At 49.2% G+C, this 22,466-nt stretch overlaps 10 protein-coding genes and 1 non-coding gene across 14 annotated transcripts; 5 read left to right on the top strand and 6 right to left on the bottom strand.

Annotated features, from left to right (window-relative positions):
* The first annotated feature begins 1,921 nt into the window (after positions 1–1,921).
* On the top strand, positions 1,922–4,012 carry FOIG_12053 (uncharacterized protein). The gene has a single exon (XM_031212775.1). It carries the CDS (start codon positions 2,304–2,306, stop codon positions 2,976–2,978), a length of 675 nt encoding a protein of 224 aa, XP_031057653.1. The 5' UTR covers positions 1,922–2,303; the 3' UTR covers positions 2,979–4,012.
* Positions 2,959–5,265, bottom strand: FOIG_12054 (uncharacterized protein). Its single transcript, XM_031212776.1, has 2 exons — positions 4,816–5,265; positions 2,959–4,747 (listed from the first exon to the last, which is right to left on the bottom strand). Exons 1-2 carry the CDS (start codon positions 5,149–5,151, stop codon positions 3,152–3,154), a joined length of 1,932 nt encoding a protein of 643 aa, XP_031057654.1. The 5' UTR covers positions 5,152–5,265; the 3' UTR covers positions 2,959–3,151.
* A 1,243-nt stretch (positions 5,266–6,508) lies between these two features.
* Positions 6,509–8,617, top strand: FOIG_12055 (uncharacterized protein). Of its 4 annotated transcripts, XM_031212777.1 has the most exons (4): positions 6,509–6,854; positions 6,905–7,414; positions 7,468–7,573; positions 7,630–8,617. In XM_031212777.1, the coding sequence occupies exons 1-4, from the start codon at positions 6,632–6,634 to the stop codon at positions 7,727–7,729; spliced, it is 939 nt and encodes a 312-aa protein (XP_031057655.1). In that variant the 5' UTR covers positions 6,509–6,631; the 3' UTR covers positions 7,730–8,617. The 4 variants fall into 4 exon arrangements, with proteins under 4 accessions (XP_031057655.1, XP_031057656.1, XP_031057657.1 ...); XM_031212778.1 differs by having other exon boundaries at positions 7,468–8,617; XM_031212780.1 differs by having other exon boundaries at positions 6,545–6,854; positions 6,905–7,573; positions 7,630–8,007.
* Positions 7,301–9,687, bottom strand: FOIG_12056 (uncharacterized protein). Its single transcript, XM_031212781.1, has 3 exons — positions 8,699–9,687; positions 8,009–8,647; positions 7,301–7,942 (listed from the first exon to the last, which is right to left on the bottom strand). Exons 1-3 carry the CDS (start codon positions 9,472–9,474, stop codon positions 7,765–7,767), a joined length of 1,593 nt encoding a protein of 530 aa, XP_031057659.1. The 5' UTR covers positions 9,475–9,687; the 3' UTR covers positions 7,301–7,764.
* A 91-nt stretch (positions 9,688–9,778) lies between these two features.
* Positions 9,779–10,666, bottom strand: FOIG_12057 (uncharacterized protein). The gene is made up of 2 exons (XM_031212782.1): positions 10,452–10,666; positions 9,779–10,393 (listed from the first exon to the last, which is right to left on the bottom strand). The coding sequence occupies exon 2, from the start codon at positions 10,369–10,371 to the stop codon at positions 9,967–9,969; it is 405 nt and encodes a 134-aa protein (XP_031057660.1). The 5' UTR covers positions 10,372–10,393; positions 10,452–10,666; the 3' UTR covers positions 9,779–9,966.
* On the bottom strand, positions 10,617–10,689 carry FOIG_12058. The gene has a single exon. It is a non-coding gene; the product is annotated as a tRNA-Cys (tRNA).
* Positions 10,690–12,386: 1,697 nt separating this feature from the next.
* FOIG_12059 (Ras-like C3 botulinum toxin substrate 1) lies at positions 12,387–14,475 on the top strand. Its single transcript, XM_031212783.1, has 3 exons — positions 12,387–12,702; positions 12,757–12,989; positions 13,042–14,475. Exons 1-3 carry the CDS (start codon positions 12,547–12,549, stop codon positions 13,103–13,105), a joined length of 453 nt encoding a protein of 150 aa, XP_031057661.1. The 5' UTR covers positions 12,387–12,546; the 3' UTR covers positions 13,106–14,475.
* Positions 13,564–15,930, bottom strand: FOIG_12060 (uncharacterized protein). Its single transcript, XM_031212784.1, has 3 exons — positions 15,518–15,930; positions 14,598–15,422; positions 13,564–14,370 (listed from the first exon to the last, which is right to left on the bottom strand). The coding sequence occupies exons 2-3, from the start codon at positions 15,356–15,358 to the stop codon at positions 14,169–14,171; spliced, it is 963 nt and encodes a 320-aa protein (XP_031057662.1). The 5' UTR covers positions 15,359–15,422; positions 15,518–15,930; the 3' UTR covers positions 13,564–14,168.
* A 444-nt stretch (positions 15,931–16,374) lies between these two features.
* Positions 16,375–16,589, top strand: FOIG_12061 (uncharacterized protein; the record flags this gene model as incomplete). Its single annotated transcript, XM_031212785.1, is given in 2 exon segments — positions 16,375–16,453; positions 16,462–16,589. Coding segments are annotated over 2 exon segments (207 nt in total).
* A 705-nt stretch (positions 16,590–17,294) lies between these two features.
* On the top strand, positions 17,295–21,140 carry FOIG_12062 (uncharacterized protein). The gene is made up of 2 exons (XM_031212786.1): positions 17,295–20,820; positions 20,873–21,140. Exon 1 carries the CDS (start codon positions 18,364–18,366, stop codon positions 20,515–20,517), a length of 2,154 nt encoding a protein of 717 aa, XP_031057664.1. The 5' UTR covers positions 17,295–18,363; the 3' UTR covers positions 20,518–20,820; positions 20,873–21,140.
* FOIG_12063 (uncharacterized protein) lies at positions 21,031–22,323 on the bottom strand. The gene is made up of 2 exons (XM_031212787.1): positions 21,803–22,323; positions 21,031–21,747 (listed from the first exon to the last, which is right to left on the bottom strand). The coding sequence occupies exons 1-2, from the start codon at positions 22,174–22,176 to the stop codon at positions 21,192–21,194; spliced, it is 930 nt and encodes a 309-aa protein (XP_031057665.1). The 5' UTR covers positions 22,177–22,323; the 3' UTR covers positions 21,031–21,191.
* Positions 22,324–22,466: the final 143 nt, after the last annotated feature.

Below are 22,466 nucleotides of genomic sequence, written 5' to 3' on the forward strand. Positions count from 1 at the left end.
AGTTGAGCGTATCGTCATCGTCGTTGTCTCCTCCAAGTGGACGCGGACAACCATCCTTGACTTCAACCACTTGCACCCCAATCTTATCTCGAAATTACGCAGGCCAGCGTTTAGTATATGGTTCCTCTAGTCCTAGGCTCTCTGTTCCCAGTTTCGAAAGTCCCGCGAGGGCCTGAGCAAAAGCTATATCCGTTCCCACATATTCTTCCCAGAGGTTGTTATGTATACCTCGCCACCTGACAACTACGCTCTTCAGATTCGGTGTTGTTTCGGGCAGCATGTGGAAAAGGTGCATCCACGAAGACTTGTCACAATTAGGAGGCATGTAGATGTCCAGATGTTGAATCAGCCTTACGTTTGTCTGCCCGATTTGATCCATGAATCGAGACACACAACTCACCCCGTTGATGCGGAAGATGTTCTGCGAGTAAAGAATTGGAACCGCTTCATTGCAAATTTGATTGCATGTTTGTAGTATTGCTGGTTCCATTGTTTGCTGCCGTCGATCTTGAAGTACATTGAGCATGATTAACTTCTCATAACTGTCTCCAGCTGCCCAGTATGGGTGATCACCTCGGTTAAATCGACGGACGAGAAGCAAGCCATATATTTTAAGTCGGATTTCAACTGGCAAGTCGAGTAATCCGCATCTTTGCCTCATTTTGGGTGCTTTATTGGGTCTGGTACGTTTCTGAAAGCATCGGGTTTCCACTCTCGAGGTGGGTTTAGCATCGAGATGTTGATGAATGCCTCGGCAATGGCTTTTCCACTTACAGATCCAGTCATTTGGGCACTTCTCTTGGGCTCGAAGTTGTATACTGTTTCGCAAACTATATCGCTGCATATTGCTATATTGGATCTGAAGCCTCTCAGCTCAGCGCAGTGGTCGAGAAGTCAGAGACGAGCGAGTGAGTTCAGTTGTGATTCATTGACAGGGGGTCAATTAATCCACTCGAAATATACCTACCGAGATAGGTAGGTAAGTAGCAAAGATAAGCCAAGATCAAGCTACTGCCGGTTATGCAGTTTGCAGATCACAGATCGCAACCTAAGCTATTAACGTTAACCATCACTTATGCATACCCGCACTTGGTTCCTGGAGCGGTAATAACACCATCCGGCCCAGACGATCCGGCCCCGTTTGCAAGGTTGTCGGCCGTCAGAAATCTATGCCACAAATGGCGATGTTTGGGGGTCGTTTTCACATGTCTCAACAGACAGAACCCATCATGTAGAACAAACGTAAAGACCAAAGGAAGAAAAACGCAGTCTCCCTCTTGTTGTACCAAAATAGATCCCTGTCCGGTACTTGCTAGTATTTGTGATTGGTCCATGGCCGCGGTTACATTTTGGCTAAGTAGACTTAGTATAAGCGCTATATGATAAATAGATGTCGTACGATAAGTTCGGCCATCTCCTACAGGCAACAGGCGCAGGTCGTTTGGGCTCCAATGGTATGGGAAGAAACTCTCCAGGCCTCAATACTAGATATGCTCAGAAGTTAGTTTGCTTCCTTTTCCTTGATACCAACGTCAAGTTCATACAGATTTGTCACTGGCTCTTCTCTAGAGTCAAGGCAATTAACCAGATGCTAGCAAAGACTCAAGGCAACACTTGTTCCTCTCAACAAGCATCCTCCCAGCTGTCTTCACTTACTTAGGCTGGCGTTATTGGGCACTTCAGACGCCGTGTAAATGATCTCTATCCGCCAGATTTGTCTTGTTTGGCGATATCACTTGTAAATCATCATAACGCAATCCTGTTTGAAGAGCATGAGGCTGCAGCAAGCACCTGGTGACAAGTCTGAGACCACACTCTTGTTTGGCTGTATATGCAAACCGTGAGGGAGCAAGTAACGTTACATGATAGCCTACACTATATATATTCGTAGCTCTCCTTGTTCAACGTAAAGTCTCCATACTTGAGACTTATACTCAACGGGAGTCACTAACTTGTTTGAGCTTGACAACATTCACACTGTGCCTTAGGCAGTTCTGAAAGAAGCCGCCTTTAGTGAGAGTGGAAACATCCATTGGCCACCTTTACGGGAATATCGAATAGTCTAAGCCAGAAAGAGCCTCAGTTGCAGAGCAATATCATATCATTATTGTTCGTACAAGAAGAGTCGAGAATTGGTGATAGTGACCAGGGTAATCCTGGCTGATTCACATCCCCGCAAACCTTAAGCCACCGACATCACTTGATTGCATCTCCTCTCTTGATATCATCTCAACTCTATCAAACAAGAGGCCAAGGACTCCAAGGCTGAAGACTGAGACTGGCAACCAACGACTCATTTCGCTATGGCCGCCTGCACCACCTGCAACAAGGAAGAACCTGCAGTTCAGCTCAAGCGGTGTGCCAAGTGTTCCACCACGCCATACTGCTCTCGGGAATGTCAAAAGGCCGACTGGAAAGCCCACAAGAAGATATGTGGAAAGCAGGCAGATTCATTTGCTAATGCCAACGTCCATGATCCAGACGAAATGAGCCAGTCCCCAAAGAAGGGACTGGAGAAGTCTGTTCCCAACCCCTTTACTCGTCTCGATAACGGCACTTACCTGCACAACCGTCCTGAGAAAGACGTCTATCGACTTCTGATTGACACCTATCGTCTCCGTATGGACGACATGTACAACCTTGAAGGTCAAGCTGATGGAGACAGTCTCTACGGCGGCGCTTCAGACGGGCTTCGGGGTTTTCAACGTTTCTTACGACAAGCATCAGTTCGAAGAGGAGTACTTCCTTCATGGTGGACGCCAGAGAAGCAGCAGGAGTGTGAGGTATTAGGGATGGACCCGAGTCAGTGGCAGAACTTGACGAGGACGACGAGGAAGCAGGAGATTATCGACTATTATGGGGATCCTCGTTTTCCTATGCAGTTGCGTATGCTTGGAGAGGCTGTGTATCTGAGCGCCCCTGGAGGAGGTGATGGTTCACAGATGAGAAAGATGATGGCTGCGATGGAGGGAGGTTGAATGGAAAGGAAGAGCATGATGGATGCTTCGTCGTTCCGTCGCTGAGGGTGTTAGAGCACATCTGGATCCAATGCTCTGCAAAAGTTGTATATGTTATACGTCTCACTATGTCACAAAGTTGACCAATATTTAGTTCTGCGCCAATATTGACGGGTTGGTGCCCAGCACACATCCTAAAAACCTTCATGAGTCAAACAGTCAAACTCAAAAGATGTTCTCCATCCATACTCCCTGGAAGATCCCAACTCGGTCCAGTCCGCTGCCAGTTCCAGCTCCGGGACACGCTCATACGGCAGTCCAAAAACAACATGGTTCGAATCCATCTTGACAACTATCTTGCTTGGGCGTGTCCCGTCGCGGCTGCGTTTGGCCAGGTCCTTTGCGCTGATGACTTTACAAGTCTCGAGTCTCCCAAAGTAGGGGATAGCTACTTCATGCGTTCCACACCAGATATAATCCCCTTCGCTTGCGCAAAACAGAATCTTGAGAGCGAGGCAAGCCTGTTTGGCAAATGCGTCGTCATATGCCTTGGATGTCTTTTGTAGTCTGTCTCCCAGGTCATCTATCATTTTCCAGAGAGGTTTGCTCTCTTCATAGGGTACGGGGTTCTTCTTGTTTTTTATCACTGCTACCATTACAAGCGCAGCCTTGAAAGCAAGGAAATCCACAAAATCAGCCCTCATCACCGCATTCGGCTCGACTTCCGGGGCTCTCATGGCTTCGTGAGCCTTTATGATTTCTTGTGTTGCTTCCAGGATGGCCTTCCTTGAAGGTTCAAAGTCGTCAACTTGCTGAGGATCAACGTTTGACAGTTGGCATTCGGGCCAGTTTAGCATAAGTTCAAATGAATGGTAGAGAATCTTGATGTAGGCGCGGGTAAAGGCCTGCGGGAGATAAGAGACATATCTCGGGTGTCCTTTTGTCCAATGCTCCGGAATCATTGCTTTCAATTCCCTCATTTCTTGGAGCGTGCGTGTGATGGTTGCGCTAGGGGTGTCTTCTTTCATTAGGTTTCGGCTTGTAAGAAGGCCTGATACTGTGGCTATCTGTCGAAAAGCTTCCTTTTCTGCAACGGGGTACTCTTCCTCTGTTATCTTGGGCCCCAATTGCACTGGTACTGCATGGGACATTCCAAGGAAGAGTGAAAGCTGTCGGTCTCGGATCCATAACTCTTCCCAAATACCTCGATCCAGGCTAGACCGGCCCTGGTGTACGCCCAGAAGCATGGCGTTCTCGATACCAGTCCTGATACATTTCCATGCCTTCGTCGGGCGACCTATGGAGAGGAATAGTTCGCCTTGGAGGATCAGGGCCTGGACAAAGTCGATATTGCAGACCGGTGTTGAGCTGACTTGATACAGGGCTTCAACTTTGGCGATACAGTTGTCAATAAGGAATCTTGGCTCAAATGGTGGTGGTGCTCGATTGTCGCTATATTTGAACCTCTGGGGTAATTCTTTGATAGAGAGACAGAGCCAGACTATGCATTTCGCGACAACCCCAGGGTTTGGTGGTTTTTGGTAGCTTGACGACATTGACTTGTCAACGAACTTGAACGCTGACTCGACGTCTTTCGGAAACCCAGCATCAAACAGTGTCACTGTTTTGACAGGGAGGAAGTCGTTGTCTTGTTGTTGGTATGATACCGTCGCTAGAGGCCAGCTCATCCAATTCTGGGTGAACTTGCTACTATGTTCCAGAATCCTGGACAGAACCGGCTTGTCAGGTAAAAGCCCCTTAAGCGATGCCATCAAACGCGATTGTGGTGTCTGTGATGTAAAGATGGTTAGACTACTTAAGCCGTTACGACCTTCAGAGCCTTCAAAGTGATACCAACCTCAAATGGCTCGCTCGCACCCCGGTAGCTTGCATCACTTCTATAGTGTGCTTGGTGGCTGGTTTGCGAGTCAAGTTTACGAGCCAAGGTTTCGATTGCAGTCTGCATACGAATCATTCGTGTCTCAACTTGGCCGGCAAACTGCGAGAACCCTTGAATGATTTCATCTCTTTCTTCTGGAGATGATCCTGCATTCTGCGGCTGGCAGGTGAGAGAGTGTCTGTTGCATTGTTGACACTCAGCCTGATCGTCGTCGTAAACGCATTTCACTTTTCGACGACGACATTCAGTACAGCTCGTCGTTCCGAGCCCCGCTCGTTTGGGTTGATTCTCCATGATGGTTTACCATGTAAACTTTGCTAGGGAGAATAATAGAGGTGAAAGTGAAGAAGTGAAAGTGAGGCGGGCGCTTCAGCCTACTTGTACACAGGTGATTCGTGGCGTTTCTTGCTTATCTCAACAACATGTATGTCTCAGTTTTATGGCGAAACCTGTTTGTAATGCAACGCATCTGTTGAGTGAGAGAAGAGGGAATATTCGTGTTGGTTTATCGGAATCGGGCCAAAAGGTCCTAAACATCACGGGTGGCCGCAGGTGGTTGCAGATGAGTACGAATATTGCTACAGACCCATCTCCGACCGCCGAAAATGAATTCTTAATTTATTTTGGCACGTTTGTATGAAGCTGCAAGTATTGCATCTGTTTTTGCTTTTTCGGAATTCAAGGGGTACTTGATGTTTGAGGCAAGCTCATGGTGCAGCCTTATTTGTTCCAATATCGAGGTCAATGATTCCAGAGACGCTAGGTTACACAACACAGTACGACATAAAACATGATTCCCTTCTTGACTAAGCTGTATATACACTGTATAGGACCATTTGTTCAACTCATCCTGTGCACATGCAGTGTTACACGACATCTTGCTGAAATACCAGCCACTTTGCAGTCCAGGGTATGCCATGAAGCAATTCCAAAGGCGCTAGGTTACACAATACAGTATAGCATCACACATGGAACTACTCTTGACTAAGCGGTGTTTACACTGTATCGTGGCCCACTTATTCTTCTGGTCAACCAATTATGTGTAAGAGCTATCGTATCAGTGTTGTTCAACTTCTCACTGAAATACCATTCAACTCATGGTCAAAGTATCATAAAGCGTGTGAAATTGTGCCTGGAAACACGTCACGCGATTGTCAATCATCAGAATAAACACCAAGATCAAGGCAAACAGGCCAGCTTGGCAGGAAAGGCAGCAGGATGGGTGTGTTCTTGCAATTGACACATTAAATCTAATTCGGATTCCATATAGCTAATTAGACTTATTATCTGTTTATAGCTTTCAACTTGCACCCTGTTGACCATACCTCTATGTGACTGACTGACCCGCGCAAGCTCACAGAACGATTCCAACGACGCTAGGTTACACAACACAGTATAGGAGCACACATGGGGCCCCTCTTGACTCAGCAGTATTGCACTGTATAATGGACTGTATTAACCAATTGTACTCGTTGATGTAAAAGCCGTCAGACTCGGTGTTAGTTATTCAATATCTGACTGAAATACGATCGTGAAATCCAACCTGGGTCATTGAATAATACATTTAAAGTGATAGGAAGTACTAATTTATAGAAGCCATCAATCGCAAGTACAAAAGCGTTGCCTACTTTGAGATATTGGTGAGGTGCATCAGGTCCTAGGGATTTAACGTCCAGGGTGGGTCTGTTCCCGACTGAACCCACCACAATCGACATCATTACCAAAGCTAGCGATCACCACTTAACCTGACGCCTTCAATGCGCCATCAGACATAATGAACGCGCCTAATACAGTCTTGCGCAGCCTGCGCTTGTCAAAACAGATCCCCCGGTGTACAAGATTCACAAATGCACCGCCAAGGAGACAATTCACATCCTCTATCTTCCGTCGCAAGCAACAGCCATCAGCCGACGATCCAGAATTCGTCTCCATTCTCGACGGACCTCCAAAGCTTGTCCGTGTTGGAAAACGCCATGGCCCAGGTCTAATCATCCTCGGTATGCTTTTGAACTCATAAATTGAACAGAGCATGGTCTGATTGATTTAGCTATCATCCCCATTACAGCCTTCATTCTCGGGACATGGCAAGTCCAGCGTCTGGGCTGGAAATCCGAACTTATCGCTAAATTCGAAGACCGACTGATCCGCGACCCTCTACCCCTCCCACCAACCATTGATCCCGATGCTATTCATGACTTTGACTATCGCCGTGTGGTAGCGAAAGGGCATTTCCGACATGATCAAGAAATGCTCATTGGACCGCGTATGCGAGATGGCACAGATGGATACATGGTAGTCACACCATTGGAGCGAGAGAACGGCACGACAATTCTCGTGAACCGAGGCTGGATCGACAAGAAGCACAGAGATAAGAGAACACGACCTGATGGACTACCGACGGGTGAGGTCACAGTGGAAGGACTTCTAAGAGAGCCGTGGAAGAAGAACATGTTTACGCCAGAGAATCAGCCCGAGAAGGGCATGTTTTATTTCCCGGATGTGAAGCAGATGGCTGCTTTGACTGGTAGCCAGCCTGTCTGGGTTGAGGCTACTATGGGTATGTCTATCATCATAATCTTTCATCTCGTGATGTCTTGCTAACGACATCAGAACCCGAGTTCATGCAAATGGTCGACTTCGAGGCTCGCGGTATTCCCTATGGCCGACCCGCGGAGGTAAACCTGCGAAACAACCACGCCCAGTATATCTTTACCTGGTAAGTTGCCTCATTCTATGTCGATCGGCACCGGGCTTTCTGACCCCATACTTTAGGTATGGCCTTGCTGTCGCAACATCCATCATGCTTTGGATGGTAGTCAAAAAGCCTGCAAACGATGTCGCTCGTCGTGTAGCCCGTTCAAAGGGCCTGTAAACTGTAGATCTCATAACGCATGCACCATGTAAAACTCATGTGTCTTCAGCATCTTCTGCAACTTCTCCCTCGTCGCCTCGACCAGACACACGCCTTGCCTTGCCTTGCTTAGCGGGTTGCGGAACTGGCATCCTCAGCTCCTGGAGGAGTTCTCTTGGGAGGTGCTTCTGTGCCAAGGAGAACATGGAGGAACGCGGTCCTATCTGACGTTGCCTGTACGATATTAGAATTTCTGGTTAGAACAAAATACGGAGCTGATACCCCAGTGAAACAACATACCTTTTCATGAGTGTGAAGACGTCGCTCTCCTCAATTGTTCTGCGCTTCGCGTGATCCGCATAGGCTCCCAGATCGTCACCCAGCTGCTCGAAAAACCATTCAGAGGACTGGATAAGAGCATCCAATGTCTCCGCCGATAGACGCTGGTTGCTCAGACCTGACGATTGGAGAGCCGTCTGGGCCACTCGCTTGACGAAAGCCGGAGGCAGTGACGGGTATTCAATGCCATGTTGTGATACCCGCTTTCGCTTCTTTGCTTTCAAGCCGCGAGGTAGCCTATCATCAGCTGGTTCATGACGCATCCCTGTTGTGACTGTTGGCTCTGGCATTGGCCCTGGCTCTTCATTTATCGAGCTATGATCGTCGACGCCAGCATCGTTATAATCCCAACCGTCCATTCCGAAGCCCCCGCCACCAGCATCGGAGTCGGATCCGTACATAACATCGGGGCGGGAGTCCTGAGCGTCATCTGCCACGGCTTGTGCGACTGACGGGTCGACAATTGGTGATGTTGCTTGAAGATCGTTGGCGGGATCAGACATTTGAAAGACAGTTCCATCCTCAAGTCCACCAGGGTACTCAAAGTTGAAGTCGCTTCCTCGACCCTCGGTCATTCGCCGGGTCTGGTCTGCTTCAATCCTGTCCTATGTGAGCAATACGTTGCATCTAATTAGCCGGTAATCAACTTACGGCTCAAGTGTCATATCATCATGTCCGGCTCTTGCCTGAAGATCCTCCAGCAGACCGGGGAAGAAATCTGATTGTTGGCCAATATCGTCTTCTGTGGCTTCGTTGTTGAAGTAGTCGCTCATGCGTTCACTGCCAGGACTCCCTCGAGATAGCCGAGAGTCATTCGCAATTCTTCGAGGCATCTCAATAGACTGCATAGTAAAGTTGTCCTCATCCAATTGTGACAACATTGGTGGAGGCAAATCTGAGCTGGTACTAGAAGCATCTTCAATGTCCAACGGCAAGGATAGTCTTGGCGGCCTCGTTAGTAGATCGTCGTCTTCATCATCGTCATCATCATACAAGTTGCTTTCCTCCCTCTGTTCCGGAGACGAGCTCCGTTTATTCCCCGGAGACGACGAAGAAGACGAGTGAATAGGCTGGCTCTTAGGCGCTAGTGTTCGACCGAGCATTCGTAAAATATCCAAGGGTGTTTCTCTCTGCTGCAACATGCTCTGTCTGCGGTTCTTTCCAGGTGTGAACATTGCCGTTCGGCGCTGGTCAAGCAGCCGACGAGCGGCTTTGGCGTGAGGAGTCGGCGCATTGGATCGACCGGCAGATGCTGGTGTACCACGGCGAAGTGAGGCACGCAGGTCTCGGGCACCGCTACGATCGAGAGGTGTGTGAACGCCAGAAAACGGCTCTGCGCTAATAGCGCGACGGTTGGGGGTTCTCGAAGGAGTTCGCGCGGGCGTTTCTTGCGATGCCGCTTTACCTGGCGGCGATAGACTTGACATATTTGTGGTGGTGTTTGTTTAGATGCGCCGGAGTGGCTGGCGGAGCGACGGCCGCTCAACTGGCAGATAATGTCTTGATATCGTGGAGGTCTTCATCCATAGAACTTTGAGAAGATCCGGGCGTAATGCGAGCACAGCGGTTCGGAGAATTATTTGTATTTTCGGTTATTGTTGATGTTATCGATCCATGTCAAGGATGAATGTCAATTCAAGTGGGAACGCGACAAGCTTCAGCCATACGCGACGAGGGGAGCTTGAGTGCACGGGCCATTTACCTGCATTGCCGTTGATGTAAATGACCATGGTCATAATTATTTTGAGAGATCTCGAGGTACCATTAACCAATTCGTACAGAAAATGATGCTGTGTTGTAAATGCGCATTTGATATAACCATTAATCAACGAGATGAGGCGGAAGCTAGACGATAAGCCAGGGACTTGTTCGGCAACAACTTCTAGATCCATCCAAACAATCCTATGCAAAGCAGAGCTTCATAGAGATCCCTTCGCAGTTAATCCAAGATATCCATACCCGCCAATCATGACACTGCTCACAAATCTCCAAACAGCTGTCCTGGGCACACCAGCCTTGATACAAATCCAACAATCAGCAGCACCCCACAAGAAGAGTAAGCTCATAAGCGTATCAACTACATGGTATTCACCACGAAGATAGAACGTCCACAGAGCGACGCCATAAGCAGCTACACGAGTGCCGTAGATACCAAATGCTAATTGCGCTGGCTCTGACCTGACGATGCCCTCAGGCAACCCGTACTCGCGCATAGCACGGTCTGGGGCTCTCAAAGGAAGAAGACCACCGAGAGTGAAAGCGGTGCCCATAAACATGGCGGGAATATGCCATGGAGAGACATTAGAGAACAAGCCTGAAGCCATTTCGTGATAAATCAGCCAGAAACTAATGTTTCTATTAGTATGGTTTCAAGTCAACAAGGTAAACATGAGGGAACACTCACCAATTGGTATTCTAGCAAAAAGAAAAGACAATAAATTTCAAAACATTAATCGCTCAGAGCATTCTTGAAACAAATAAGCTGACAGCTCGATGTAAGCAATCGGAGGAGCTATATGTAAGATGAGATCGCCAAGCAATGGCAAAAAGAATCAAAAGAATAAGTGTTAGGACCGAGCGTGGATCGAACACGCGACCTAGGGATCTGCAATCCCTCGCTCGTACCACTGAGCTATCGATCCATTTTACTTGTCAGCGACTTCGAACTCTTGGCTTATGAAGATTCAGGTGGTCGAGCAGAGGCAGTGGCCTTCTGAGCAAGGGTCTAAGCGCCCAGTGGAGGTTTCAACAGCTCTTAACATGCATCCCTGGTCTTCATACCTTTATCTCCAACCTCTTTATTGTTGATCCCTGTCTTGAAGTGCTACCTGATTGTTAACAGAGAGCTTGTGATGATATCAATTGTTTCTGCTTTGAGGTTGGCGTGAGTCATGGATGTTGAATTCAGTTGAAGAGATCGGCCAGGTTTCATGATTCGGTGGTTTTGTTCATTACGGTAGCAGTTCTCCTTTATTCCCTTCCCAGCTAGGGATTGCCATGTACAATAGGGACAGATAAATAGCATGACAGCAGAAACTCCAGGTGTTTCTTAAATTCTCCGCCACCGCTCATAATTGTTCGATCATATTGTCTTGAAAATAAGTGAGAGGGCACTACTTCTTTCTGGCGCAGAGCTTATTGTAAGGTATTCTGCCCAATCCACATTCCCGCAGCCTCTCTCCGCCTTTCATCTGTACCGACAGCCACCGCCTGCACTTTGAATAGCCGCGCCTTGTGTAGTCTTGGGATCATCGCATCTGCTGTAGCTTGAGTATTATTCCTCGCCTTGGTTTATTTCTCAACTACTGCAGCCTCTCCTTCTTCTCCTCTTTCCATAACCTGGAATCTTGTTCGGTTTCCATCCAATCCGGCATCTGCATTCTCATCCCCAGCCGCAACCGAGAGTCCATCTTAGCCAAGACGGCCATTAACAGCGAATCCTTACCACGAAAGGGTTCAGCGACACAGCAGGTGAGCTGCCTTTACCCCAAATTACGGTGCTTGGTTGGCCCCTGAGCCCTTGTATCTCCCCCACCCCCAGGCGCCTATAGCCTTGAGCAAGCTCTTGATAGCGATCAACTCCTGGCCTTTCCTGAATCCTGTCCTATCCCAAGCGGATAAGTTCCAGTAGGTCAAGTTAGTCGGCGAGGCTAGGTCTTGGCTTATTACTGCGAACCAGGGCCTGAGGTGGCACGGGTGGTGGCTACTGGTGGCATACCCTGGGCGCCTCTCTCGTGGTCCTGCCTGGGCTTGCTGGGCTTGGGGGCGTCTAGTCCAGTCTAGTCCACTGATGCTGATAGAGGTGGAGCGGCTCCCATCGTTGAACCTCCTCCTGTGGCCTCACCTTCTGCGGCACAAAACGCGTGAACTACACCTCGGTTTTGTGTCAAGTTTCTTCTCTGACCTATCTTTTTATGCAGCTGTGAAACTCACCTGAGGATCCATTCGAGTTCTGTCGCCGCTTGTCGCATCCAAAATCGTCATCGTCGCACCTCTTCCCTTCCGTTATCCGGCCTTCGAGTCCTGGGCTGCCTGTTTGACCTGCCCCTCTCCAGGCTCTAACCTACTACTCTACATTACATCCACCATCTTCGTACAGACACAACAATCGTCGCTTCTATCATCTCCATCTGCCCCTCGACGACTTTTTGCGCTTCCACACAATTCGTCGGTTTGATACCCATTTCCTTCGACTTTCTCCCCATAACCGATCGCAACAATGGCTCAGCCCGGCGTGCAATCATTGAAGGTTTGTTGAGCCGATGGTTACCTGACGCAATACATGGTTGGCTGACCGCTGCTACAGTGCGTGGTGACTGGTGATGGTGCTGTTGGAAAGGTACGTCGGACAACAAACAGCCGCTTACAACGCGATGGCTTTCATAACAAGAGCCTTCCGCTGACTCTGCTTCCAGACCTGTCTACTCATCTCCTACACCACAAATGCCTTCCCCGGCGAATACATCCCCACTGTCTTCGACAACTACTCGGCGAGTGTTATGGTAGATGGCAAGCCTATTAGCCTTGGCCTCTGGGATACTGCTGGTCAGGAGGATTACGACAGACTGCGACCTCTCTCATACCCTCAGACCGACGTCTTCCTCATCTGCTTCTCCATCGTCAGCCCTCCTTCATTCGACAACGTGAAGGCAAAGGTACGCCGCCCCCTTATCGCCACAACACGTCGACTCCGCTGACACCCTCTCTAGTGGTATCCCGAGATTGATCATCATGCGCCTAACATTCCCATTATCCTTGTCGGAACCAAGCTTGATCTTCGAGAAGACGCTTCCACCCTCGAATCGCTCCGACAAAAGCGTATGGAGCCTGTGTCGTACGAGCAGGCGTTGACTTGCGCCAAGGAGATCAAGGCCTACAAGTACCTCGAGTGTTCTGCCCTCACTCAAAGGAACCTCAAGAGCGTTTTTGACGAGGCCATCCGGTAAACATCAATCGCGATTATGTGCTCTAGTGCGTATCTAACTCGTGTTTAGAGCTGTTCTTAACCCCCGACCCACACCTTCGAAGCAAAAGAAGAACAAGTGCTCCATTCTGTAGATATCCATCTAATGAACGCTATTCCCGCGCGTGGCAAGGCACGCGCTTGATTTTCTCAACGAAAGCGTCTGGACGACGCGAAACGACACGAAGAACTCAGGACGAATGTTTAATAGGCATTCAGCGATACAAGACGGCGGCTCTTGACGGAATATCCCTGGGAGCGGCTGGGCTGGACTAGGCTATTGCTTTTTTCTCGAGGCCCGATACCCGTCCCCAGATCATGACCCTCGCAACGATCATGCGGAGGCAACTGCATATGACGATGGCTTTTACTTGCGAGGCGGTTCTTGAATGAATTTTGGGTTTTTACTATCCGCGGTTACGTGTTTCCAACCGTTGCTTTTTATTATTTATCTCTATTTGCTCATATCTCATGCTGTGGCCTCCTCGCGGAGTTTATACCGATTTTGCCAGTAATTCAAGAACCGGTTTGCACTTTAGACAGATGACTGCTTGCGATTGTTTTGTGATATTTTCTTCGACAAGTGTCCGTTTTACCTGTGGAGGTATATTGAATGAACATGGTTATCATGTCTCGTATTTGGCATTCACTATCCCGAGACTTGCAGTTTGGCAAGTCGTTTTTGCGATGTATAGTCGTTGAATTCCTTCCAGCAGCGGTCAATTTGTCAGTCTTGATTATGAATTGGTCTCTTTGGTATGTCGCTATGGGCGAAAGAAATCGCATTGCTTGTTAGAGCTCCCAATAGAGTATACGTTCACTTAAATTGGAGCGTAAACAGAAAAGAACCTACAGTCTACACTTGTTGATATATAGGATCAACAGTCTGCTTATATAGGCCCTTCACCCGAAGCAGAAATATCTCAAAATAAGTCGAATGGAGTTGTGGATGTAGAAATATAATTCATTGTCTATTCTATGCTCTTCTTCGTGAGGTCAAGGATCCACTTCCTTTGGGTATCTCTCACTATCATATAAATGCACAATCAACTTTTGTGTATCCGATCCCAGTACATCATTAAAACAAATTCAGAGACCCTCACAAACCTACTCCTTCTAGAGCTTCACACCCTTGGCTCGAGGCCTGGTAAGCTGTTTCTACCAGCGGTTGCCAGGAATGTGGGCACGTCGGCTGGGATGAATACCATCCTCTCCAGCTTTGCGAGTGTCACCCTTGCCCTTGTTCTCTTCCTTTGCCATCCTCTCACGCTCAATACGCTTGGCGCGGTTCTCGTCGAGCTTGCGGTTCTTCTCCTTGATCTTGTCCTGGCGCTGTTTTGTCTTGCCACCTCCACCGGCACTGTTACACAGAGTTAGCGTGTGTTCTAGTCATGTATGAAGTTGCTGTTCGTGCAGGTGAGTGTCGGTGAAGCAGTAGTGAGCGTGAGTCAAGTCAAGACTAGTCAGCCCTGGGATGGTTACACAAATCGAGGTGCTTTTGTATTGAATCAGGCTGAGGGAAAGGGGTGTGGAGTCAAAGCAATGAGGTGAGTTATCATGTAAGACAGAAGTACGAGAGCAACTTACGTCAACTCGACATTTATGCGGCGGGGATAAGAAACACCATCTGAGAACTCGGAGTGGTGGAACTTGTCGAGACATGTTCGCATATGCCAGACCTTCTCGAACTCGACAAAGGCAAAGCCACGGCAGGGCTTGCTATCCTTGGGATCGCTCATGCAGCGAACTGACACTGGGTTGAGAGAGGCAAAGTGGGCTTTGATTGTTTCGGCAGTGGCGGTGAAGGGCAGGTTGCCGACGAAGACAATGTGACGGTCTCCTTTGCCATCAGCAGCCTCTGCATCGGCGCCGGCAGCAGATTCATCGTTGGTGGTCGTTTTTTCGGAGGCCTTGTTTTGCTTCTTCTTGTCCTTCTTGCTCTTCTTTGGTTCCTCCTTGGGTTCGGCATCGGCGCTGGCGTCGTCCTTTTGTTGTGGCTCGTCTGTTTTGGCCTTCTTGTCCTTCTTCTTCTTGTCCTTCTTCGCAGGCTTATCTGCCTCTACTGGCGCATCCGCAGGTTTGTCATCAGCTTCAGCCATTGGAGCATCCTCGGCCGCCTCTTCGTCATCGTCCTGCTCGGGGAGGTCCTGGAGGTTCTTGCGCTTCTCTTTGCGCTCCTTGCGCGATTCCTTCTTGTACTTCTTGTCTCTCTTCTCCTTCTTGGCCTTCTTTACATCGGCACCGTCATCCTCGCTGCGCCTGCGCTTCTTGGCTGGGGCCTCAGAATCAACAGAAGCAATGGGCTTATCGTCGACCTCGGCGGCCTCTCTTGCGCGCTTGCTCTTCATCGTCGGTGATTACGGTGGATTGCTCTGAAATAGTATCGTATAGGTGGAGCTGGGGATGCAGAATCTGCCGATATCAAGTCAGTAACCTTGTGCCATGTCGCAATGTAAAACATGTGGCTTGACGAGGAAGCAAACAATGGTTCGATCGAGGAAACTTACAGGCTATTCGGTGCAGTGTGATAGTCTTGGGAGGATTGCGCGTGCCGCCGGCTGTTGTTTGCTTGATCGTCGGTGCAGGACAATTTTTTTGAGGCAGGAAATATTCCGGACCGAACTAGTCTAGCGCTGTTTCGGAAGCGTACCGTTGATGCTTGTGTAAGTATCCGTAGGTGCCTTAGTTTAACCTATCGAATGGTTTCGCAGTTGAGGCTGTACTTGGGGTGTGAAATTCTGAAGAGAATCGATCTGCGCGTGACAGGACGTACAGAAAATGTGAGAACAGAGTAGGATCGGTCGTTCATGTGAGGGTGGATGTGATAATCCAACCCAATAGTAAGGGAGGCTAGGGAAGGCGGGAGAGGCCGAGATACTGACTGCCGGGAATATCGTGGATAGGAATGCACTAAAGTTACTGGCTGGCCACTATAACGGTACTGCCTGTCAGAACAATTACTCTACTTGCGATAATACGGTATAGCATTCCACGATACCTAGAGTCAACCAGCTACTGTAAAGGCTTTCCCAGTAGAAAACGGCCTATCGTAATGACAGCCTATTCTTCTCCAGTAATAGGCTATCAAAACCCAGGTCTCCTCACTGTCAAACTGCATTTTCGGGTCTAGGGGCTCTCTGCTTTCTTTTGCCCTGCCCGACTGTCTTAGTCTCAACCTTTCTTTTTTCAGGTATTTCCCTCTAGGCCGGCACGTAATTCATGCCACTAAAGACACACTGCGCTGCACGTATGTACGCACGCACGTACATGAGGTGTCTCAGGTTGTAATGCCAGCCGGGCTCTTGGTCCACGAGCTCAACTTAATCAACGGCTATCACGACTATCCGTCGTGCCATGCGATGTCATGGCGCCAGCGACTGGCCTACAGACTCCAGATCCCGCGCTGCAACGCTACGCTACGGCAGAGGTACCCCAGCTCCCAGGTGCATAGCATTTGCGCCTGCGCCTGCAGCTGCAGATGATGCTGATGCTGTTGCTGATGCTGAGTCAACCCTGAATATGCGGTGGACGTCTATCGACCACTGTGCAACCAACATGGAGGCTCCCGGACCCATATGACATATCTTGATCAAGCCGAGGCCATCTGCAGCTTAGAGGCGCAACATGGTGCATATTGACCCAGCTGAAAGGTCGAGGGTTGGGGAATCCGTTCCATTATCCCGACGTCCCAATATCAAGGATGGGACCTTTGAAACGGATTGGTTCTGTTATTAATGGGGGTCGACTATTGGAGTTATTTGACCGCATCTAGCGAGTCATTCACCTCATTTGTATGACGACCAAGGAGCAAAAGGGTCTTGATAGCGTTGAAACGTGGACCGTTCAACGGCCGCACTGCCTCTTTGTCGACAAGCACAAGCAAAAGCAAAGACTTGACACTAACAAAAGTGTCTAGAGAAATGCCCCTCCCCCTCCACGACCACATCCACATCCACTTCACTAAACTGCCCTTATGCAAGCAAGAGATGTTGGGATTGGGATACCTTGCAGTCCGGCACCTCCCTGCGCCGCAACTGACAGCCGCCTGTAAAGTGAAAGTGTAACCTAACTGCGAGCGAGTGCGTGTTCAAGTGGAGGAGGCAAAGGAAAAAGAAAAGAAAGAATAGCAGACAGGTGAAAGGCCCCATCCCTGTCGATATATCCCTTGTCCCTGCCCCGTGCTGAATGCCCCATCATCCACTCAACCCTCTCTAAACCGTCATCCTCCATCATCAAGCCATGTCCACTCGACTCAGTCATGTCCTCGTCTGTCTTATACCGTCTTTTCTTTTTTGTTTTTTTCCCTTTCTTCAACGCTTCTGCTAATTCTAAATCTCGTTTCTACCCTGCCGAACTTGTCGTCGCCATCTCCGCTTCGCCTACGGCTTGATCTCCGCTTCGTAGTTACTGTACGCCTCATTAGACTATGCTCCCTGTCTTTGTGACACCCATGTTTCCCCCCCGTCCCTCCAATTGCCTAGTTTGCTGCAACCAGAACCACCTGAAGTTGCTTTTCTCCATCTTAACAAGACTGTTTTTGCTCTGTTTCTTGTCGGTCGCGGAAACGCTGCCAGACCAAAAACCTTGACAGGGGTTCTGATATGTCCACAACTTTGACGTTTCCTGCAAGCTCCCGTGTCTTGTCTCTGATGCTCTCTGACCCTCTTTGTCTAGTGTCTCTCTCCCGTTCTCAACCTCTCAACTGTTCTGTTCATTTTCAGATCCTCCTTTGACTCTGGCCCGGCTCCTCCGACACTCCATTTACACCCCCAGCTGAACCAGCTGAGCCCGTTCCATACCCAACCAGCGTTGGTACCCGCTATAGTTTCTCGGTATTCTACACACATGGCATGGTCAAGGAAGGACATTGTCATGGCTTGGACAACTGATGTCAAACACAGGCATCATGGTCCAACTGACAAGCACAAACAATGGGCATGCGAGATGAGGCCCGCCGCGTATCAATAGTCCAAATACAGCCATTTCCGCCCCAGCCCGAAATTCTACGCTTTTGACTGTAGTCGGTTCTGCTGCATCTTGCTTGCTTCTTTTCTTATACATACACAACGTCTCCCAGGGTGGGTGGCCACCGGAATCCTCAGCTTTTCTCTGTTACACTATCCCCTGTCTTTTCTATCCCCATATCTCTCATTCATATCTACCTCGAATCTCTCTCGCACCTCAATTTCTTTTTTATTATCCTTTCCTCTCTTCTATCCTGCGTCGAAAGAGATTCTGCTTTTGCTTGTGCCCGGTTCTCCAAAACCCTGCGTCAAGTGGACTTGTTGTCGTCTTGAACACTTACACCGACTGGCTGACCACTTAGAGCAAGCTCACATCTTCCTCTGTCACAATGAAGATGACATGGGACCTAGGAATGGACCATGTCCGGTCCTGGGTCCTCAACGGTGACTACGAACTGGACAATTCTTTCGACCGCCCGTTTGCTTGGAGTTCTACCGTTGTCACTGGCCTCTCTGAAGCCGCCATTGTACCCCAGCCTGAAAATGCAAGTGCTCATTCAGATGTTGAGGGAGAAACGCATGACTCCCAAATCACTGAGTTGACCGCTGCTTCTACTGCGCCGGACTCCTTCTGGTCCTCTAAACCTTTCCCGACCTTGAACGAGCAGCAATTCCTTGCCGTTGCCGACAATGTGGACGATCCTCTGATTCCGAAGCAGCTCGACGTCCGTCGCATCTTTCATAATGGTCGCTATACATGGCAGCAGCTCGTGAGCCAGGCACTGGCCTTACCAAGAGGCACCTTTCCTCCTGGCCTCGACCCGTCTATCATGCTCCAGGATATGCCGCCTCTCCCCGAATCCGTGCCGCCAAAGGGAGTCCTGGCCGGAGCCCCCACCTGGCTTGTCCCGGATCCGGAACGTCGCGTTCGGGACGGACCAGATTTTGACCTCGATAACGTTACCGGCACCACCAAGTATTTCCGCCTCAGTTATCCATCGCCCATCAACTGCATCATCTCTTCAGATCCAAGCGCCTGCCACTATGGCAATCTAGCTGGCACCGCTGATGCCTCCAATGCCCCGCAAGGGCTCGCCATCTTGACCGTGTGTTGGTCCTACATTCTCTCGACACGACTACTGCAACTCCAGAACAGGAAGATCCACTTCACCGACTCCTGTCTCCGCCCAGTCCCGATTAACACGATCGGGGATCTCGCCCAGAATGAGATCCTGGTTCATCTCCCCAAAGGTGTCTCCTCACGGCTCGTGCATTGGCTCTGTGCGATTCTGGCGTCACAGTCAGGTTGGGCCGCCGATGGCCAAGGGGGCCCATGTGCACCATGGGATGCAAAGTTCGCTAGTGACGTGCGCTTCATCATTGCTACTGAAGGTCAAGTCTCGATTGACAGCGATGCGGTGCCCCCAGCTCCCACCGAAGCTACGGACCTCTTGATCGAGTTCTGTAACTTGTTTGGTATTGACCATGAGCCCCGCCGATCTAAAGATCCAAGTACCCTGTCACCGATCAAGGCTGGCTTCCTTGCAGCCCTTGCAATTCCATTCTATCGCATGGCCAAGCTGGAACCTCATTTACCTAGGCCATCTCTGAAACCACGAAAGAGTACCCCCATGGATGCTGATCAGGCAGCCAATATTCATCGGTACACAGCGGAAGCACGCTACTACATGACGCTGAGCATGCATCCTTACGCTCTGGGGCCAGTCCTCTGGAGCATATTTTGGCAACCAGATATCAAGTGCAACCTCGTTAGTCCCTGGTTGGCTGCCATTACCAGCGTCATTCAGCCCGCCTTCAAACACTGCGATTTCGAGATGCTCATCAAAATCTTTCTGCTCCGCCGTCCTCGGGTAGCCATGTGGTGGCATGGCCTCTTCCTTCTTGGTAACTCCAAAATCTTGGAATTCATTCGCAACTATCTGACTACGCTCGACGAGCGATGTTCGTACGATACCCTGTCTCGTCCAGATATTGTTACTGCGGTATGGACAGGGGCACCTCAATCATATCAAGATGACCCTACAGTTACTGCCTACCATGATCTCAGCACGGCTGTTCCTCGTGCTGCCCTACTTCAGCATCGTCATACGCTGACTCTTCGCGATCCATGGCCCCTCTTCTACGGTTGGCGCCCCTTTGGTACGATTCGCAAAGAAACTATCGAGCCTGATCTGTACCCTTGGCTTGAACGAGGCCATCATCGAGAATACCGCCATTGGACTTGGTGGTCAAAGGATGATGCATCGTCCGAACCTTCAGTGCATGTTGGCTACCGCAAAGAGACTTGTCAGTTTGACTCAAGCGTTCCAGATAACCTCGATCTCATTCCTTCTCCCAACTCTCTTGCGCCAATTCCACCCCCAACTGCTCTTCCCGTCGCTATCGAGCCCTCCCGCCGTGCTACTTTGCAAATGATCAACCACTCCCTGGGAAACATAGTTGGAGAGCGCAGCCTCAGCACTGCTGTCATTCCGGAGTTGAAGCAATCTCACCCATGGCTCAAGGACTGGACTCCTGTCTGAGTGTAACTTCATATATAATACCCCATTCGCCGAATTTACGACCGTCATGTTACCATTTGTACGATATTTTAACTTTAACGGCCGCAGCAGAAACCAGACCTGAGCATTGGGCTTTTTGGCCCACAGCATTTTCGAGGAAGCGAGTCTTGGGTTAAACAAAAGAGGCATGATAAACTTTGCTGCCTCAATTCACATTCACTGTCAATGGCCATGGGCTGCGGTGCTTGCTTTCGGGTCTGTGTCTTGCTTTACTTTTGTCCTGTTACTTCTTCTGCCTTGCTTAATAGTACGGGCGCTTCGGGGGTAAGAAAACTTCTGACTTTAAAAAAGGGTGCCAAAATTAACTGGTCTAAAGATCTACTAAAATATACTAAACTTACCTAAGTCTTTTCATCACTCTGGATAAAGGTCCCAAGTTTTCTTGCCTCCCCTTGGGGCGCTCCCGGGTTTATTATTAGCATCATCGGTCCACGGCGTATCGGAGTCCAACTGCTCCTTGGGCACGGCGGTTGTCCCGGTTGAACATGTATATTTTATGTCTGATATATTTCACAATTCAATTTTTTTGCGACTCATATCCAATGGCTGCACTAATGACTAATACCACAATATTCCATGGGCTAAAACTCCTGCTAATCGATGACCATACTCATCAAATGTCCTCCTTTGCCAAGTCATGCAGCAAGTTCCACGGGACTTCGACGTTCATTCTGTTCGTTAACTGGCATCTCATGTATGTTCCAGCCTCCAAGCTCTTGTGGCTCTTTGGCTTTGCTGCATCTCCAACGTCCCGTGGAATGGTCCTCTGTATTTTGCTCTATTGTACCCGCCTGTGTATCCTTACTTCGGTTTATTCGAAGCAAGAATATTGCTGTAATCATGGTACCGCAGATAACAACGAGCCCTCCAATGGCTCCTCCAATAATGGCACCAATATTAGGGGAGGAGCTTCCAGATGATGAATCCTCTTCCGAAGAACTGCTTATCGCTTCTGTCGAAGCGCTTTGTGTGATATCGGTGGTGCTTGATGCTGTATCACTGGAGGTGACTGAAGATGTTTGTGATGCCTCTGATGTGGTTGATTCACTGGACTCGGACGTTGTCGTGGTGCCAATGGTTGGGTTTATATAGTAATGATCGGTAGTGGCTTTAGTTCCGCAGGCGATGTAGGAGTATGTCTGATCCACGCCGAAGGTGAGAAGGGCCATGGAACAAAATGATTTGCGATCACTAATCTTCAGGTAAGTACTTGGCCCCAGGAGTGTTGATCTATAGTAGTGCATACCAAGTAAATGTCGTCAAGTCCTTACTGCCAGTCATGCCACATCCATCTGAGCAATCATGACGATCAACACAACTCCCCGCTAGTCCGCAATCCGAAGCTGTCAGAACAGTTGTAGGGCAGAAGCCCCAAAGCCCATTGCGTGTATCAACCCGACAGTTGAAACCGGAATCGGCAGTTCTCTTCTTTTTGGGATCACCGTCTAGATAGCCACATGTCGAGAGCTCAGTGCTAATAGCCCGTGGCTCGAGAATGTTGCTCGGTTGTGGAAGAAAAGGGGCTTTCGTTACAGGAGGAAATACCGCATGGAGAGCGAGGCTTGAAGATGGGAAATTTTGAGAGACTATTAGTAGATGGTACAAGGAAAGAGACCTCATCGTGAAGGTTGAGTTACTCCAACATGGAGAGAGGCCAGTGAGACTCAGAGAAAATACAAGATGGTAATTCGCGATGAAGATGCTAGGGGGTCTAAACACCTCCTTATTAGTCTACACTGATCCAAGCTTTCTGCTCTTACTCTCAGTTTCCAAGACTCAACCTACATGGGTGTAATTGTTGGTTGAGCCACCAGGACCCGAGGACTTGGGGCGCATGCAGAGTCTACCATTGGGTCGTTCCTTGTTTTGGTTTCTTATGACTGCTTTATTGTCCCGTTTTGAACATATAG

Source organism: Fusarium odoratissimum (genome assembly GCF_000260195.1).
Source record: "Fusarium odoratissimum NRRL 54006 unplaced genomic scaffold supercont1.24, whole genome shotgun sequence".
Taxonomy (NCBI): domain Eukaryota; kingdom Fungi; phylum Ascomycota; class Sordariomycetes; order Hypocreales; family Nectriaceae; genus Fusarium; species Fusarium odoratissimum.